Source organism: Pelodiscus sinensis, chromosome 3, assembly GCF_049634645.1.
Source record: "Pelodiscus sinensis isolate JC-2024 chromosome 3, ASM4963464v1, whole genome shotgun sequence".
Classification (NCBI taxonomy): domain Eukaryota; kingdom Metazoa; phylum Chordata; order Testudines; family Trionychidae; genus Pelodiscus; species Pelodiscus sinensis.
The window spans coordinates 92,635,836-92,655,597 of NC_134713.1; the positions used below are offsets into that span (position 1 = coordinate 92,635,836).

Genomic DNA, 19,762 nt, shown 5'->3' on the forward strand with positions numbered 1-19,762 from the left:
GCTGCAGAACAAATTTGGTAGTCTTAGCTCTTGCTGTTTAGTAGTTCTTGAACCAACAGTCTAACAAACAAGACTGATTACTTTATTTAAGAGCCTTTGGTGAGGGACGTCATCAAAGACTTTCCAAGAGTAGAAATATATTATACTCACTGGATTGCCCCTGTCCAAGGTTGTTCATCTCCTCCAAAGAATTCTAACAGATTGGTGAAGTATGGTTTCCCTTTACAAAAGCTCCGTTAACAGAGAGTTTTAGGAATAATGGAAGGTAACTTAGAAGTAGATTGCCTTTGTTAATTCAAAGACGTTTTGTGCTAACGTCACAGAAATTTAGTAGTTGATTCATTGTAATCAGTTAAGGAACAGGAGAATAAAATAGAGCAGACTGAGGTTTGGCACATACAGAACTTTTGCTTCTAAGGCCACAGCCAAAATTTGTAGTGTAGATATCACAAGTTAAGTCTGCATAAACCACAATTAGTGTCTCGCTCATGCGTATACATACTTGGCTCCTTGCACCAGTGCCGTACATACTCAACATGGGTGCCTGTCTCAATGTATACTAGAGTGCCCCAAGAGTAAGTAACCCAATGTGCAACTTGCCATCATCTAGCACAATGTCTTTTGGGAAGTGTGGACAATGCATGGTAGGGAAGATCATTTGGAGATAACAGGGAGAGCAAGGAGTCTATTCAAAAATCCCATGAAACTATGTGGCCTTCCTCACTGTCCACCTATTCTTAGAGGCATGGAACCTCCACAACTTGGCACTCGTTTCATGAATGTTACAAGCACATGACACATGATCCTCTGGTATTTAGAGAGGTGCAAGAACCGCATTGATGGAGAACATGGTAATTTTATAGAGAACAGACTGCTGTGGGAGATAGAGAAAACCAATTCAAGGCAGTTGGTAAAGTTCACATAGCAGTTGCCGATGGCATAGAGCCATATATGAGCCCAAGAAACAAGCGGGATCACACTATAAATGCAGGATTGCTATGATGAGCAGTGGCTGCAGAACTTTTGTATGCAAAAGGCCATCTTTCTGGAACTGTGCGCGAAGCTTGCCCCAAGCCTCCAGCACCTGGTCCGCAGTATGAGAGCTGTGCTGACAGTGGAGAAATAAGTTGTGGAAATCTTACAATGACACATTTCTATAGGCCAGTAGGAAGTAGTTTTGGAGTTGGAAAATCCACTGTGGAAGCTATTGACATGCAAGCATGCAGGGTCACTCCTAATCCTCTTCTGCTACACAATAATGTTCAGAAAGGGCAACTTTTCTGTGGTTATGCAAGTGTTGTTTGATAAAGGGATGCTTCAACAAAATCAATGTTGGCTGCTCAGGAAAGGTGCATGATGCTTGCATCTCTAAAAGCACAGGGCTGTTCAGAAATGCAAACAGATAGAATACCATTGGTCACATTGAAAACCAAGGATGACCCAATCTATCCCTTGCTCCCTTGGCTCATGAAGCTGTACACTGCCCTCCTCAATAGCATCCAGGAAAGATTCAACCCTCAGCTCAGCAGTTGCAGAATGACAGCTGAATGCACTTCTGGTAGGTTGCAGAGATGTTGGTTTGTTTACTCACAAGATTGGATCTTTGTAAGAAGAACATTTCAATGGTTATAGCTGCCTGCTGTGTCCTGCAGAGTAAAAGGGGGAAAGTTTCCAATGGAGTGGAAGCAGAGGAAGCATCTGCTCAGTCTGAACAGCTAGACACAAGGGTTTTTAGAAAAGCTCAACAAAGAGCTGTCCAGCTCAGGGAGGCCTTGAAAGAACACTAAGAACAAGCCACAGTAATGTGTGGTAGTGTACAAGGCTCCACCTGCAGGTCTGGGGCCTGTTAGAAACTAGTTGCTTATTGTTGCACATCTACGAATATAACACTGTCAATAGACCTATTGTTTTTGTGGAACTTGCTGTACATTTACAATGATTACATTGTGTTTGTTACTGATCCTATGTGCTGTGTCATAGTGCTCAATAACAAGTTCTTTCATTATCACTAGGCATTCTGCAGCATAGTTTGGGAACTAATTAAAAATTAATTATTTTCCAAAAAATATTTTATTGAGTAACAAAGCAAGTGCCAATACAATAAAATCTGTACAATTTAAAAGCAAATACATTAAAAACTTAATTAATGGAAAATAACATACATATCCATTTTGGCTACATATACAGCAATTGTAGCTCTTTCTGGTCAGTTTATGTGAAGCAATGCTTGTCCTTATCATCCCACAGTGGAGTGGTCGGGATGTGAGCCCTGATGTCACGTGGCATGATAAGGGAAGGTATAGGAAGGTGCTACAACGAAGTTCTCTGTGGACTGCAAAGAAAGGCAAGTTTGTCACTGTTGAACTGTAGATCCACAAGCATACACAGCATCTGAGTTTGCTGCTGGAGAAGCGTCATTATGTCCTGGTGCACCTTCCTCACCTTTTTCCTGCTGTGACTTTCTCCTGTTCTCTCTTTCCTTCTCCATGCCCTCTGCTCATGGTCTGAAGCAGCACAGGCTTGCAGGACCTCACTGATGTCATCCCAAGTCGTCTTCTTTTTCCTCCTTAATGGTCTCTGGCATTCCAGGGTTGTGGAGGGGGGAATGAAAGGCCACGGTGGCAACAGCTACACACAAAGGACAGAGGTACCATGATCAATAGAGTCACAATGGAAAGCGAAAGCTACAATTCAGAACTCCCTTCTCTCATGTCCCTAAAGTTTAAACAAGATGAACTTATTGACACTTCTGCTTGAGGAGCCCCTTCAGAGCACATGGCCCACCAGAGGGGAGGGAAATGAGGAGAGAATTGCTTACAGCATGAAACTATGAATACAGGGCAAGGGCAATGAATTCTGCTACCATTTGCCAGAAAAGGTGGTGATTTTAGTTGATACTTCATTCCTGAGGGTAAGCAAGTTTCAGAGAACACAGCTGCTGCTGGCATCCTGAAGCTGCCTGGCCCGTATGCTGACTGATGTTTTACTGCAATGTGCCTGCAGATGTTATCACTGTCTGACGTGGGAATGCATCTTACCAGGGAGAAAAAAATGAGTTTGCCATCCCTAGAAACTTTCAGGAGAGAATTCCAGAGAACCTCCATGAAAATGTCATTGAGATCTCTCATAAGAATTCAAGGGACATCCCTGGATACCCACATAGTCCCCTGGTTCCTCTTTCCCCACCCTGCCTAACTCTACAGGGAAGTGAAAAGCAAATGACAGTCCTGCCTCTATTGTACCTCCGCCTCTTCTAGTATGGGTAAATTGGTGCAAAGTTGGTGCCCCCAACTTAGCAGGTCATCAGTACACCAATCTAATGGGAAATACATTTATACACTTACCTGAGATTCCTTCCCCTGCATCAGGCTCACCTGGGCTTAGCTGCCAAGACTCACTGAACTGTGGTGGAATCTCCAACTGGTGTAGGCTTGTAGCATAGCAGGGACTCCCCAGTTACATCTCCATCCTCCTCCTCTTCCTCACTGTTCACACCGTGGTGTGTGACTCAGGCTCCTCCGAGGCATCCACAGTGGTGCAGAGGATGGTGAAGGAGTCTCCATCAAGACATGCAGCTCTTTTCAGATCTGCGGCTCAGCACCAGACTGACTGTTGGCCTCCAGGTCGGTATGTCTGCTGCAGTTCCTATTATATGCCATCTCTTGGATCCCCTGTGCAATATGTTCACATTACTACCACTGGTCCATAGCTGTGCCTGCACAGTCTTCTCTCCATAGGCTGTGTCTCTGATCTTCCCCGGGCTCGGGCAGACAGAGCATGTAGGCCTCATGGTCAGCTGGGCAGTTAAGCACATCAAAGGCGAGCTAACAGGCAGCTCACCAAGCTGGACAATCAGGAAAGGCATTTCAAAAACTGGCAGGATTTGAGACTGGGGAGGCTGACTGGCTTCCAGTCTCAGTGACTCTTGGCCATTGGAGTTCACAGCTGTGACCAGAGCAGTTAGCGTTGGATAGGGATGTTAGCGTGTAACTGAATAGTCATGTAACCGCATACATTTTTAGTAGTTACATGACTATTCGATAATCCCGGGGCGGGGCCGGCAGTGAGTGTGCTCCGGTTCTACTCCTAGGGAACCCCCTGCCACCAAGCACTGCTGTTTAAAAACTGGCTTCTTGCACAGACCAGCTCCGCCTGCCGCTCCGCACTGCTGCCTCTGATACAGGCAGCAGCATGGGGGAGGGGGAGGTAGCTCCTGTTTGCCCCCTCCCACCTCTGTAGGAGGCAGCAAGGGGCTGGGGCAGAGAGGGTACAGAAAGCCAGCTTGAAAGCTGTCACCTCGCCCATATCAGCTCCCGCCTGCCCCACTCACCCTCCGCACTGCTGCCTCTACCTCTAATCAGAAGCAGAAGTGTGCAGGGGTGGAGGCGCAGATCTGCTGCTCCTGGGTAGCTGGCTTAAAAGCCAGCTCCCACCTCCCTCTGATACAGAGGAAGTAAGGAGGAGGGGGAAATGCGTGTAGTTAACAGGATTAATGGATAAGTCCCAGCTTATTGGTTAATCATGTAGTTGTAACTGTGTTGCTGTAATAGAGCATTTACATTGGTGACAGACAAATTTAAGCTTGGATAACTAAGTCAAGAGGTCGACTTTACTTTGTAGTATAGACCAGGCCTACGGTTCTCATAACATTGGGAAAGTAAACAGAAATTATCTACCATGTGTAAATAATTTCAGCTAAAATAGTTTCTAAGGCTATGTTTACACTTAAAATGCTACAACAGTACAGGTGGGCTTCATCTAGACTGCAAGCCTCTTTTGAAAAAGAGCATCTAGACTACAACCAGAACTTTAAAAAAAGCAAGCTGCTTTTTCGAAAGAGAGTACATAGGCAGTCTGGATGCTCTCTTTCGAAAAAGTACAGTTTGCATTACATAGCGCCTTTTTTCAAAAGATCACTTTCAAAAAAGGCATTATTCCTTGTAAAAAGAAATGTTTTCTGCGGTCGAAAAAACTGCCACGTTCTTTAGATTTACTTTCGAAAGAACATGGCAGCAGTCTAGATGCAGGGGAAGTTTTTTCAAAAAAAGGCCACTTTTTTCTAAAAAAAACTCTGTAGTCTAGACACACCCTTGCAGAGCTGCAAATGTGCTGCCTCAGCTCCCTCCTCCTCCCACAGTCCCTCCACGGGACTGGATCACACAAAATCTACTAGCCTGGGCTCCCCCATGGCTCTGGATTGCACAAGGAATGTCTCCTCCTTCGCTGCCACATTGAGGGGGGTTTCGGGTTTTTTAGTTTGGGGGGGTTGTTTATTTCTGCCTTGTGTATGGCACCTGACTGATTTTTCTGTGGGGTCAGCCATCTCCAATCCAAAAAACGTTCCCCACCCCTGGGTTAAATGGTCAACCAGCATTATTCTTCAGGGTTGTGAAAAATCCATACCTTACCCCATCTATAATGGAGCAATTAATTTTCAGTCTTTAAGCCATGTCTGAAAAATCCTGCACTCTCTTGGAGCAATAAGGAGGAAATACTTCCTTGTGTTTAAATGAATTCACCACAAAAAATTCACTGCTGGGTGATTATATTAAATAGTTGTGAAGTAGACTTAAATTAAACACTACGGTTGACTGTAGAGAGATGCAACTAACAGCTTATCTACTTACAGCAATGTCAACACACAAAGTTGTGCCAGTATAACATCACACCTTTAGTTAAACTAGTGAACTTTGTGTTTAGTCTAGGCCTCTCACAAGGAAAAGACTGTTACAATTGGAAGTTTAATATCAAAGACACCATATTGCCCCCAAAAGTCCCTATCATACCTGCAATTTTGTGTGGGGGTGGGAAGTGACACAGACCTGGTTAACACACCTGAGAATAGGGTTCCCAGGTGTCCCATATTGACCTGGACAGTTGGTATTTTCGCCTCCTGTCTGGTAAAAAAAAATTCAGAAAATACTGGACACCTAAAAGGTCTGGTATTTCTGATTTTTTCCCGTGCAGGAGGCGAAAATCCCAGGTGATTACCTAGTTCCACAGAAGAGCTGTCCGGCCCGGTGCAAAGAGGCAAGATGACGGATGGCTGCCAGCAGCCTATTAGGGCCAAAAAGCCTCAAAAGCATTTCTTAAAGGGGCGATGCTGGTTTGTTTGGTTTTTTGCTTAACAACTTTGATCTCTCCCCCTTTTTTTTTCTCTCAGAATTTTTTCCCTGTTTTTTCGGGGGGGGGGGGGGGGGGAATTCGGTATTTTTGGTTAAACCATCTGGCAACCCTACCTGAGAATGGATTTGTAAGTCTCACCTTCCCTTCAGAAAAAGGCATCCTAATGGCATAATCAAGCCTATTACACATTTCACATTCTCTCTGCTAGGCTTGGGACGATTTTCACATTCTCTGTGCCATGCTTGGAAGATTTTACTGGCTGAAAGACAACTAGCTATGCACATAACTAGGTAGTGTAGCACAGGTTCCTTCCTAATGTTTTTTCTAGTCTTGCTTGCTTCATTCCTTTCATGAGCTTGTTATGCACATCCTTTTTTTGTGTGTGGATTTTCTTAATTTACATTTTTTAATTTTCCCTGATTTGGCAATTAATTCCAAACGTACAGCCCCCTGCAGCCACGCAGAGCCCCACTAATTTCAGTGGGCTCCCAAGCAAAACTTGTTGAGCTTCTTCAGATGGGGCTCATTGCAGGAACAATGGATTCATTAGAAACTCATCAGGGCAAGATGGACCTTAGATGCTCATATAGCATCTAACAAAGTCCCCTCTCCCTCTTCCCAACAGTGACAGAATCTCAGAGCAAGGCCACAAAACAAAAATAATGTTGTTTGTAAAGAGTTATTTTTAAATGAGTTAGCTGTCCCGAAGAGTGTAGTGCTGGGCCATCAGAACAGCACTACACTCAATACATTCTCTACATACTAATTAAGATAGACTAATGGTTAGGATGCAGCTTGTTGCGTTGGCTATGGGGAAAGGCACATGAATCTTTCAGATAGATAGGAGAGATAAGGCTTATCTACATCTTATTTATTTCCTGGGTCCTTCACTCAATTTTTTGATTTTGGAAAAAGGAAAATGCACGTGCTTCTCTTAAATCACTGCTCTGGGATGGGACTCGGGTTGAGGGTTCAGTATGTAGGCTCCCCTTGGGAGAGAGAAGACTACTCCGGCCCTCTCTCACCACAGCAGCTTAGAGGAAAAGTGCCTTTCCATGGCTGCTCCAACTTCAGCAGGGATAGGAGTATGTGCCTCCTGGCTGGGGCAGGTCCAGGTTTATCTGCCCCCCGCTTTCCCTCAGGCCGAGGGAATGCAGAAAACTGTGCACTTTCTCCTCACTCCCTGAGGAAGGGGAACAGCCAGCAATAACCCTGTACAAACTGGGGGTGGAGAGGGACAGCTTCACCTCCTGGAGATGTGAGAGGTTCGGGGCTTGGGCAGTTCCAGACTAGGGCGAGAGTGAGGGAATTGCCCCAGACAGCCCCTTTCACCTGCTGGTGATCCTGTCTCTTTTCTGTATGGTTTTATGAGAAACAATCCCATTCTAGGCACATCTCATTTTCTTGGCATAATCAAACCCTTACCTTGCTTTAAGATATGATAAGAAGCTGTATACTGAATTTAGTGGTCTTAGCCCTTACCATTTACAAGGAGTTCTTGAACAGACAGAAACTCTCTCAGCTATATAACAGACTGCTCTATTTTGCCTGGGATTTTCTCTGCTTAACTTCACTGGCTCATTATAGCTCTTTGTGAATGTAAGAACAAGAAGAACCAATGTCAATCACAGTATGAGACTCAGGTACACTATAGTGCAGGGATGGACAAGCAGGAATGGGGGGTGAGCCACATGAGTGGCCCTCCTTCACCTTAGCAGGCCGCAGCAGTCTGCGATCCATTGGAGTTTCACCTGTGGCCTCCCATCTGCCTTCCTCCTGCAAGTGCCTCTTGCACACTGGGGCACCAGAGTCTCACACTTACCTGTTCCACTCCCTCCCTCCCAGAGCTGAAATGTCACAAACAGCTGATTCATGGCATTCCAGTACTGGGAGAGAGGGGGAGGAGCGGGGACAGAGCACAATCAGGTGATCTGCAGTCCTCTGAAAGCGCTGGGAGGGGGAGGAGGAGCAGGAAATGCAGGGCTCCAGTGCCCAAGTGTGTGAAGATGCATGGGAGTGTGGAGTAGCCAGGGGTTCCACAGGCTCCAGGTTGTCCACCACTGCTATAGTGGGGCATTGGTGCAGTTGCACTGCTGTAGCACACCTGGTGAAAATGCACTATGCTAACAGGAGAGCACACTCCTGTCAGGATAATTACTCCATCTCAGCAAGAAGCAAAAAATGTCAGCTGGATAGCATCTCAAGTCAACATAGCAGCAGTGTGGACAGCACAAAACTTGCAGAAAAAGCGGGAATGGTGCTTTTTGACACTCCAGAGGGACATAAGGTATATAGACTTGGACTGCAGTGTAGGTCTGCCCTCTCTTGCTATCCCCAGCTCTTCTACGCTCTACACTGCTGGGTTTTTTCCGATTCTTCTGTAGGAAGAGGTTTTTCCAACATTTGGCCTGTCTGGACAGGACCAAATGTCAGAAAAAACCCTTCTTTCAGAAGCCCCCTTATTCCTCGTGGTATGAGGAATACAGGGCTTGCTGAAAGAGCATGTTTGCTCTTCCACTAAAAAAAATGGAAAAACAAACATATCCATGGATGTGAAAGTTTTTCCAGAATATCTCTGGAATCCTGGAAAAACTCCTGCAGGCTAGCCATAACCTCACTGGCTTGAGATAGGATATGTGGGCTCTGGGGTGGGAATGAGGGATTTGGGTGTGGGAAGGGGTGAGAGGTGCAAGCTCTGGGAGGACATTGGGATGCAGGATGAGATGGAGATGGGGACGCTGGATTACAGAGGGGGCTCCAGGCTGGGGAGTGTTGGGGTTAGATGGAGAATTATGGTACTAAGTAAGCCACAGGCTTGTGGACGTAAGGGTACAGGAATTTGGGATGGAGTATGTGAGGGGCTCAGGGCAGGGGGTTCCAGTGTATGATAGGCTCAGATCTAGGGTCTGGGTGGTGCTGCAGGAGTGTTATAATGCCGTGGCCAGATGGGGGCTTGGTCCCAATTGGGGGTTTGTTCGCCAGGCTTCATTTTTAAATAAAATACTATGTCAAACACATAGGTGCAGAGCCACATGTGCCCCAGGGAGCAGGGTGCCAGATAAGCGCCCCAACCCTCTCATGCACCTGCCCTCCCTTCTAGACCCTGCTTCCAGCACCATCAATGATCCACAAAGATTCCTTAATCCAACATACCCTATTTCCCAGGATAGCCAGATTAAAGAAATTCAAGTGTATTAACTTTCAGTTAAATTTTGTGGAACTGTTGGCACATTTTACAACTACCGCCTATAAAAACAGGGCATGAAAATACAGGCAAAACTAATTGGATGCCACCTACGCTTTAAACTCAGTTTCTAACATCACCAACTTCACTTCAAAGACACTTGTGGTTTGTTGCATTCTCAGGAGATGCTCCTTCTGTGGTAGGAGTTGGTTTGACTGCAGCAACAGCTGAAGACTCAGGAGAGGAAAGAATTTTCCCTCAGGAGTAAGATTGGCTGAACTGACACCTAATCAGGCCACTTCACAAGTGAGCTCTCTCCCGCACTATAGAGGAGGGAAGATCTGCTGATAGAAGAAAATGGCAGGAAAGGCAAAGTAAAAAGTTTGAGGACAATACTGGTCTAGGCTGGCTGGAGGATTCAATCAATTTTTTTTAGAAAAAAGGGAGTTAGGATGTTTAAACTGACTAAATTAGTGCAAGAAGCACTCACATAAAGAAACCCTAGGCTGACAGCATTATGCAAGTAAATGATACTATCAATTCTAAGCATTCAAAGATCATTAATTAAACCCTCCCCACCACTCGGACAAATCACGGAGGTATTTTTTGGTTGTTTGGTTAATTAGTTGGCTTTAAATTCCCATTATATGTAAGACAACTTTTTAAGTGTCTTACACACATTACTTTATCTATAATGGTGGAAGTAGGGTGTTATTCGTCTTCTGGATTTGAGACCCTAGAGTTCGTGTGTTCAAGCTTTACCCTGCACCTGCAAAAGCTAGCAGCTTTCAGATAGAGTGGGGGTGGAGGGAGCTGAGAGAAGCAGTAGAGATTTTCATATAACCGTTGAACTTTAATGGAGGGGCATCAATAACAGGAAGAGTTGGAAATAATGCAAAGATGAAGCTGCAAATCTATCTAACTGCAAAAGTAATGAGATTACCACATGTATTAGAAATATTTCTGATGGCAAGTGGTAGCAATGGTAAGGAATTAGAAGTTTACTCAGATAAAACCCTTAAGCATATAAAAAAGGTTTGATGAAAAGTCCCCAGAAAATTTACAGAAACAATGTTTCAGATTAACAGTTTTTCCCTTGTTTTTCTAGCATGCCTATGAATTTTTTATAAAGTTGGTTTTGTGTGGGATATTATAGCTACATACAGATGATAATTGGTAATTAAAGAGAAAGACTTATGCTTGATAGAAGAAGAAAAACACGTTAAGCCAAAGGCATACTTGCAAAACTACCTTCAATAGGACTAGCTCTTAGCTGAACACTTACCACATAGAAGATAAGATTGTTGGCCTAAAAAATTCCTCACATTTTCACAGCTACTCAATTAGCTACTCAGGCAGGATTTGAGATGAGATGTACTATCCTGTTAGTGCACACAAGTCTGCCCCCCCCACCTGAGTATTTCACTCCAAGGCATTTGGACAGAACATTATGCAACACCTCACAAAAAAGCTATGGAACACATTTTTATTTATATAGACAAATCTTTATCAGGGTGCCATTACTGAAGGGGAAACAGTTGGAACTTCATGAGAAGTGGAGCTATATTATATTATATTATATTATATTATATTATATTATATTATATTATATTATATTATATTATCATCATTCAGCAGGTATGCCTTCAGAAATTGTATGTAGAACATATGCAATAAAATAACTTGTCTTTTTCACAGCAGTCTCAGGTAACTGTGAGAAACAATGACAGCTGTGGGCGCAACTACAAGGCAATCTCATATTGCCTTGAGTTGTGCAAGAGCTAGTACTTAGACAGAAAAGCAGATATGGAAAAAATAAATGTTCATGGGAGCATTTTGCATACCCTATGTGGGTGTTCTCATAGAACTGCAGTGATATCACTTTTACAAATTTTTACACAGGAAAACTTTAAGACCCCGAACACTCACTTATCTGCTCTTGCCCGGTCTCCAAAATATAATTTAGCCATAGTGACCTCTGATCCTTATCTGATCAGTTGGACACATAATGCAATTCAATGACTCTTCAGCAGAGGAAGAAAAGGGGCAAAATAAATTATGGCTTTGTTGTACCAAATTAACTTATTGTGTAAACTATCAGAGCTAGATAGAGTCTCCCTCAATTGCTCTCTAAGTGTTTCTCAACTATTTTTTTTATAAAATACCTCTTTTTCAAAAAAAATAAATAAAAGTAGCCCACTTTTAAAATATATATATATATATATATATATATATATATATATATATAAACAACATTGACATAACTCTGTGTGTAGACAACACCAAAGACTCTATTCTCCCCTTCAGTATATTACTATTGCATAAATTTGAATGAAGCAGTTTCCATAGGGAAGGAGAAAACATACAAGAGAAAGATGTACAGAATTTAAATACTCCAAATACATATAAACAGGAAAAATGAAACTGATGAAAGATTAACAAACAAAAAGCCACTAAGAAACAACCCCATAAATTATCACACTAACATTATGTTGAATTGTAAATAATAGCCATTAATGACCAGTAGTCAAAGCCAATTGTTTTTAAACCCCCAATCTAATTTAAGAATTAAATAACCATAATCTCGGCAGTCAGACCTAAAGCAACACCAGCTATTATCTCTCTGAAACTGTTTCTACCTTAAAATGCTAAGTGTAGAAACGTAAAGTGCCGCTGTAATATTTCAGCGTAGACACTCAATACAGCAACAAAAAAAAGTTCTCAATTATTGTAAAATACGTCAATTGCGTAGCTGAAGCCAAATAACTTAATTTGGCTTTTGGTGCAGTCTACACAGCAGGAAGTTGAAGGAAGAACACTCTTTCTTCAACTTCCCTTACTCCCCATGAAATTAGGATTACTCCGACTCATGGTAAGTCCTCCAGCTCGACATTATTTTTAAATAAAGGCTTTTAGTGTACATGTGCACTATGTTATTTTGGAATAATGTCAATTGCTCAGAAATAACACTGCTGTGCAGACATACCCATACTGTAAAAACAATCCTGTGGCACTTTAGAAACTAACACAGTTCTTAGGTCATGTGCTTTTGTGGGTAAACCCTACAATCAACCTCCCTCAACAGAAAAATTCTTCTATCAGCCAAGTACCCTCTCTTCTCAGAGCTAGATCAGTATAGAGGTGTGGATTTTTACACCTCTAACCAGAGGCACCCACATTCTGATTTTCCAGTGGTGGGCTAAACACCCTCCATCCCCCTGATGCTAGGGATGTAAAATCCCATTTAGTTGGCTAACTGGTTAAACATATTGTTTAACCAATTAATCGATTAACGAAGGGCCTGAGCGGACTAGAGCAGCCTCCTGTCTGCAGTAGACAGGGAATTGCACCAGCCCCCGCCAGTTAACCTTGAGGTTAGTTAACTGGTTAAACCTTCACATCGCTACACAAGGCCCCACCCTCACACCATCTCTTCCCTCCAAGGCTGTTTCTTGTTAACAGTTGTGAAATTTAATGTACGTATGCCTAAGGAGGTTATACTGACCGCATGCAAGTAGCCACATTGTCAAACAGGATGCATGGGCACACCTACATAATAAATGGAATTGTGATTATAACATGGGCAGGCATATCTGAGCTAGCTTTAATTTGGGTAGTACAAGTAACAACAGCAATGGTGATGTGGCACTATGGACTATAGCAGTGTTTCTCTGCCTTTTTTAAGAAAGTACCCCTTTACAATATATATATATATATATATATACACACACACACACACACACATGCACACACACACACACCTCCAGTATGTACAGTTTTCAGAGAGACATTTTTTTTTCCTACCATTGCAACACATTTGTTTAAACAACTTAATCATAACCAGGCGGGGGATTGAATTTTTGGGTGTAAAAAGTACAAAAATAATAAAGTACTGTAAACCTTAAAACAAAAATTCAGTTTTCTCCAAATTTCAGTTATGTTGACATACTCCCCAGACTTCTCTCGAGTACCTCTAAGGATACTCGTACCACTGGTTAAGAAACACTGGACTACGGTACAAGCTAACTGCCCCAGTACATACCTATCTGGCACATATTTGAGTTGAAGCCTGCATTACTGTGTTTGAATCACTATTATCACCTGGGCTGGTTAGATTAAAGTTAGCATGCTATAATCCCATGTTATAATCACACCTTCATTTGCTATGTAGACATATCCTGTGTTCTAGGAATTCTCATCAAGGGTCTAGAAAAGCTGGCTGGTTAATCAGATAATCCGCTTGAAGTGGATAAAAGGGCTGCAGCATCCATGGAAAAAAATATGTGTTCTCAGCACCTACCAGAGGGCCCTATCAATCACCTTCAGGGATAGTTCAGTGGTTTGAGCATTAGCCTGCTAAAACCCAGGGTTGTGAGTTCAATCCTTGCGGAGGCCATTTAGGGATCTGGGGCAAAAATTTGTCAGGGTTGGTACTTGGTCCTGCTGTGAAGGCAGGGGACTGGACTCAACCTTTCAAGGTCCCTTCCAGTTGTAGGAGATTGGTAATCTCCAATTTAAAAACAAAACAGGTCCTCCCATCCACCCACAGCAACTCACATAAGAGACTGACAAACAAAAAACATATAGAAAATAAATCAAAGCAGACCACCTCACTGTTTAACCACGGCTTTGGTCTTTCCTTAGATAAATGTGTTCCAATACTTTTAATCTGAGAATTACGTCTCTATATTTGGAGACAGATTTGTAGTTCAGTATTTAGGAATAGACAAGTTCACTTTTCCAAAAGAGCATATGAGACTTTCTGGCAATGTGGAATAACTCCATAGCCATAAGAACGGCCATACTGGGTCAGACCAAAGGTCCATCAAGCCCACTATCCTGTCTGCTGACAGTGGCCAATACCTGATGCCCCAGAGGGAGGGATCACAATAAGCAGGGGTCGACAAAATATGGAAAACCCTACTCGCCAGACAAAAAAGGGACTCCCCACCCTCCCCCCAAAAAAGTGTTTTTTTAATGGCATAAATTCCTAATAAGAATAAGAACAGTAATTACTAATAAGTTATTAATAAATATCACTCAGGTTATTAATAAATATCTTATAAACCTCTACCTTTTCTCTCTGCTGCCATGTCTCCTCCCTTTGCTCCACCAGCTCCCCTGGTGCCTGCTGCCCCCCAACCCTTCACCCTCTGCTGTCCTGACTCCTGCCCTTCTCACTGCCTCAGTCTTCTTGAGACCTGCCCCCCTCCGCCAGCCCTTCTCTCTGCCCTGTGCCCACTCCTCCAGTAGCCCCACTCTGATCATGTTAGCTACCCCTCCTCATCTCCTCTCCTAAAACCTCCCTCTACACACCTGCCCTGCTTCTCTCCTCTGGTGCTGGTCCCTCCCCTGCAGGTGTCTGCCCTTCTGCTTCACCCCCAGAATCCCCTGGCACCTGCACCCTCCTGGTACCTCCCCCTTCCCTCACTGCCCCGCCCCCTTTGCTCTCTTTTTCCCTGATACCCACCCCCTCAACACCCTCTGCCACTGTTCTCCTCATGCCCCTGTGCCCTCACAGATGCCTTGTTCCATCCCCACCTTCCTCATGCCCACCCCTTCATTCAAGCCTTTTCCCAGCACCTCCCCCTCCCCCTCTAGCCCCCAGTGCCCTTACCCTCTCCTCTCCCAGCATCACCCTGTCCCCCCTCCCATTGACACCTCCCCTCCTGCCCTTTTCCATATTGTCTGCACTTGGTCCCCTGGCATTTGTCTCTCCTGCACCCGTCCCCTGGTGCCTTCCCCTTTCTTCTTCTTATTCTTCTCCTGACCTCCTCCCCTCAGCACAAGCCCCTTCCCCATATTTTTCCCTTCTCCTCCCCACAGCCCAGCCCCTTCCCCTCCCCAGGGGCCAGCTCTAGGTTTTTTGCTGCCCCAAGCAAAACATCCCCCCCCATTGTCTTTTACACGTTTTCATTTTGCAGTGGGTTTTTTGTTTTCTTTTTTGTCCCGGCATTTTAGCCCTATAAATAATAAATAGCATTTTCATTTGTTTTTTTCCATTAAGGCAAAGGCGCTTCAAGTCAACTCCCCCTTTCACTCGCTGCTGGGTCACATCAACCTTTCCCCTGCCCTGTCCAGCCCCTCCCTATGCGTAAGCACCCTTCACTCCCGAGCCACAGGAGGAGCAGGGTGCAGAGACAGCACAGAGCCAGAGGGGTGCAGAGAACAGTGGGGGAGTACAGGGGTGGCGTAGAGAACGGGAGGCACAGAGCCAGAGAGATGCAGGGATCGGGGGTAGCAGGGTACAGTGGAGGCACGGGGAATGGGACGCGGGGAACGAGGGATCAGGGTCTAGGGGCAGTGCAGGGAACGGGCAGCACAGAGCTGGGGGGGCAGGGATTGGGGGGGGAGCGGGATGTAAGGGCGGCGCAGAGCCAAAGGGTCGCAGGGAAGAGGGAGAGCAGGAGGTCCGGGGTGCAGGTGAGGCATGGGGAACGGGCGGCATGGAGACAAAGGGGGGCTGGGGCCATGGCAGGACTGGAGCCGGCGGGGCTGGCCCTGGCTGTGCCACGCGCAGCAGCCAGCTCCCAGGGACACGTGGCCAGAACCAAGCTGCCGCGGTCCTTTAAAATCAGTGGGGCCAGGTCACACCAGCGTCCTGGCATCCCGCCCCGCCTCCTCTGCCTGGTGGGAAGAATCGTCGCACTCTCCCCTTCCCAGCGGCGCTGTGCTCCTCTGCCGGCCGGCGGATTGGATGGGACCGCGCCGCCCGTAGTGCGGGCTTCGGCTAGCCCGTCACAACGGCCCACCGGGCCAGTCTGCCCCTGCACTTGCCAGCTGGAAAAATCTACTCGCCACGGGCGAGCGGCCTAGTGCATTTGTCGAGCCCTGACAATAAGTAATCCTCACGTAATCCCTCCCCTGCAGCCCACCTCCAGAGAAACAGAGACTAGGGACACCATTCCTACCCATCCTGGCTATTAGCTCGTGATGGTCCTAACCTCCATGAATCTATCTAGCTCTTTTTTTGAACTCTGTTAAAGTTCTAGCCTTCACCGCATCCTCTGGCATGAAGAAGTTCCATAGGCTGACTATGCACAGAGTGAAGAAAAACTTCCTTTTGTTTGTTTTAAACCTGCTGCCTATTAATTTCATTTGGTGGCCTCTAGTTCTTATACTATGGGAACAAGTAAATAACTCTTCCTTATTCACTTTTTCCATACCTGTCATGATTTTATAGACCTCTATCATATTCCCCCTTAGTCTCCTCTTTTCAAAGCTGAGAAGTCCGAGTCTTTGTAATCTCTCTTCATATGGGACCCGTTCCAAACCCCTAATAATTTTTGTTGCACTTTTCTGAACCTTTTCCAAGGCCAATATATCTTTTTTGAGATGAGGCGACAACATCTGTATGCAGTATTCAAGATGTGGTCGTATCATGGTTTTTATATAGACGTAATAAGATATTTTCTGTCTTATTCTCCTATCCCTTTTTTAATGGCTCCTAACATTCAGTTTGCTTTTTTGACTGCCGCTGCACACTAAGTGGATGTTTTCAGAGAACTATCCAAAATGACTCCAAGATCTCTCTCTTGAGTTGTTGTAGCCAAATTAGGCCCCATCATATTGTATATGTAGTTGGGATTATTTTTTCCAATGTATATTACTTTACGTTTATCAACATTAAATTTGATTTGCCATTTTGTAGCCCAATCAGTTAGTTTGGTGAGATCTTTTTGCAGCTCTTCAAAGTCAGTTTTGATCTTAACTATCTAGAGCAGTTTAGTATCATCTGCAAATGTTGCCACCTCACTGTTTACCCCTTTCTCTAGATCATTTATAAACAAGTTGAACAGGATGGGTCCCAGGACAGACTCTTGGGGGACCCGAATAGTTACCTCTCTCCACTCGGAAAACTTACCATTTATTCCTACTCTTTGTTTCCTGTCTTTTAACCAGTTGCCAATCCACAAAAGGACCTTCCTTATCCCATAACAACTTACTTTACTTAAAAGCCTTTGGTGAGGGAGTCTCATCACCAAACAGAAATGTAATGCTGTTTTCAGAACAAAAGTAGAATTAACAAGTGCACTATAAACTCACTTCTGCTTTAGCACTCTTCGGTCAATTAATCCACCATCATACTTTTCAGTTGGAGAGATATAATCTGTCCACTCCGTAGAATCAAAAGTACTGAATACCTGGACACCCGTGGTGCTAGAAGGGAAGAATTTCATTAGTGAGTTGTATACTTTGCAAAGCTTGTACAAAGAGATATATTCTAAGATTCCCACATACCTGTTGCAAAAATAGAAAATGCCAAAATGTTAACAGGTTGAATAGTCCTGATTTTAAGTGACACTGATGTGTCTGAAGTGGGTGATTAATTATATTAATCATCAGATCCAGCCAACTTAAAAGGAAAGCTAAAGGAATATAGCTAAAAGATGTTCTAATCACTACAAATAAGTAATTACAGAGAAGCAAATCACTATATTTTGAAAATTTCATAGATACAACAGCTTCTTGATTATTTTTTTCTCCTATATTTAGTGTCTGATTTCTTCTAACGGGAAAGAGCTCTCCATTACAACACATGACAAAACAAGAGACTTGGGCTTTCGTCTACACTGACATGTTTTGTCGCCAAAAACTGCCGTTTGTCAACCAGTTCTTTGATCTTTGAATAATCACAGACCCGACTAAAGCAGAAAGCTCCACTAAGCAGATGCATGGGCTTCCACAAGTCAATTTTCATTGAAATCAGAAGGGTTTGCCTATTGCAGCCTAGAACATTCCCCACAATTTTGGAACTGATTAGATGCAATATTTAAAAATTATTATATTACCCAAATAAAAATGACAAGTTGAGAATAGGTCAGATCTTGCTTCACTTTGCCATAAAAGTAAGAAATGCTGTACTAGCCTACCTTAGTTTGGATCTTCTACTCCAAACAGTAAAAAAGCAGCTCTCACTTCGACTACTGAGACACTGAAACATCTATACAAAAATATCACTTCCAGCATTGTGACAAGTCTCAGAGGGGTAGCCATGTTACTCTGTATCTGAAAAAAACAACGAGGAGTCCTGTGGCACCTTAAAGACTAACAGATTTATTTGGGCATAAGCTTTCACGGGTCAAAACCACTTCTTCAGATTGTTGGAGAAAGTATTCTTGAAATTTCCATGAACTTGAATATTAGGGAAGTTTGGCTTGCTCCATTTATTGCAGCAAGCATACTAATACAACTGGTGCATTGGAACCTGTTGCTCACAAGTGACTTCAATTACTGCAACACTCAAGTGAAGATTGATTTCCTTTTCTGTGGGCCTCTTCATTTCTCCTGGTCATTTCCTCAAACCACTCACTTAAGTCAGAGCATTTCAGACACAGTATTTTTATTACAGTACTTGTTCATTTCAGTGCTTGCAGTACTCTATCCAATTAATGTAGTTCTCCTTTTATAAGCAAAAGATAGGCTGACTTTGTACAAAATGCCTGCTGTTAGAAATCATTCTCTCTCACCTGACAACCAAAAGACAGCAAACAACAGGAAGGAAAAGAACTTAAATAATAGTAGGCCAAGAAAGCACCAGTGACATTAAGAAAGGCATTCATGCAAGAAGAGATGGAGGCAGAAGAAAGAATGAAGAACCTTTTGCTTCTTACAGTGTGGTAGATGCTTTGCCATGGGACACTACGAAAAGCAAGGCAGGTTGTGCAGACGAAATGCAAATAAGGGCTCTGTAATCTGATCTAGTGTCAGCAAGCAAGCAGTGAAAAAATAATCCTTTTTGTGTTTGGGTATGTATAATGAATCTGTGTAATTATGCTTTTTCCCCAAATAATCTGATACGCTATGTCAAAAGGTGGCTTGTAGCAAAACTATTAAAAGTGTTCAAAGTAAAAAAGTATTACTGTGCTCCAAAATGCACGCATAGAACAAATTCTGGTTACTAGAGCATGAAATTAGGTCAAATAAAGGATTCCTAAAAAAACTGTGCAATATACATATTTATTACACACCATAAACTTCAGTAAAAAAAAAAATTAAAGTTGCAAAGTTAAGCATTTGAAAAGTAGGAAATGCCAGAATAAAAATTGACCATGGAATCTCTATTCAGCCCCCTTATGTGTGAACATTTATGAAATATCATCACATACTAATTTTTCCACAGGACTCTTTACTTACTCTTGCACAGGAAGGATGGTGGTCACTTATTGAGCAAACTATTCAATATTCTGTTTCTGACTCATTGCTCAAAGTGAGGCTCTGGGCCTTATATAATGAACACTATTTAAATCCTGTGATGAAGACAGTATTCGTTTTTTCATGGCCTTTGGTGTTCATTACTATGGTATGTGTGCTTCACAAACATTAATATTTTATTTTCAAAACACACCTGTGAGATGAGGGAGAATGATTACACTTGAACTTCTTTAATCCAGCAACCCCGGGAAATAGGAAATACCAGATTAAAGATTTTGCCAGGCCAGGGAGGGTGCT

The 19,762-nt window shown here is 43.6% G+C and overlaps 1 protein-coding gene across 10 annotated transcripts in view; it reads right to left on the reverse strand.

Moving 5' to 3' along the window:
• Positions 1-19,762, reverse strand: part of SAMD3 (sterile alpha motif domain containing 3) — a 117,715-nt gene that overhangs the window by 34,768 nt on the left and 63,185 nt on the right. For 7 of the 10 annotated variants that reach the window (XM_006118591.4, XM_075924150.1, XM_075924148.1 and 4 more), the window contains one exon: positions 17,357-17,470. In XM_006118591.4, the coding sequence (XP_006118653.2) occupies positions 17,357-17,470 (114 nt within the window). Of the gene's footprint in view, positions 1-2,442; positions 2,629-3,344; positions 3,562-17,356; positions 17,471-18,183; positions 18,320-19,762 lie in introns of those variants that run through there. The other 3 variants (XM_006118594.4, XM_025182382.2, XM_025182381.2) reach the window with 3 other exon arrangements.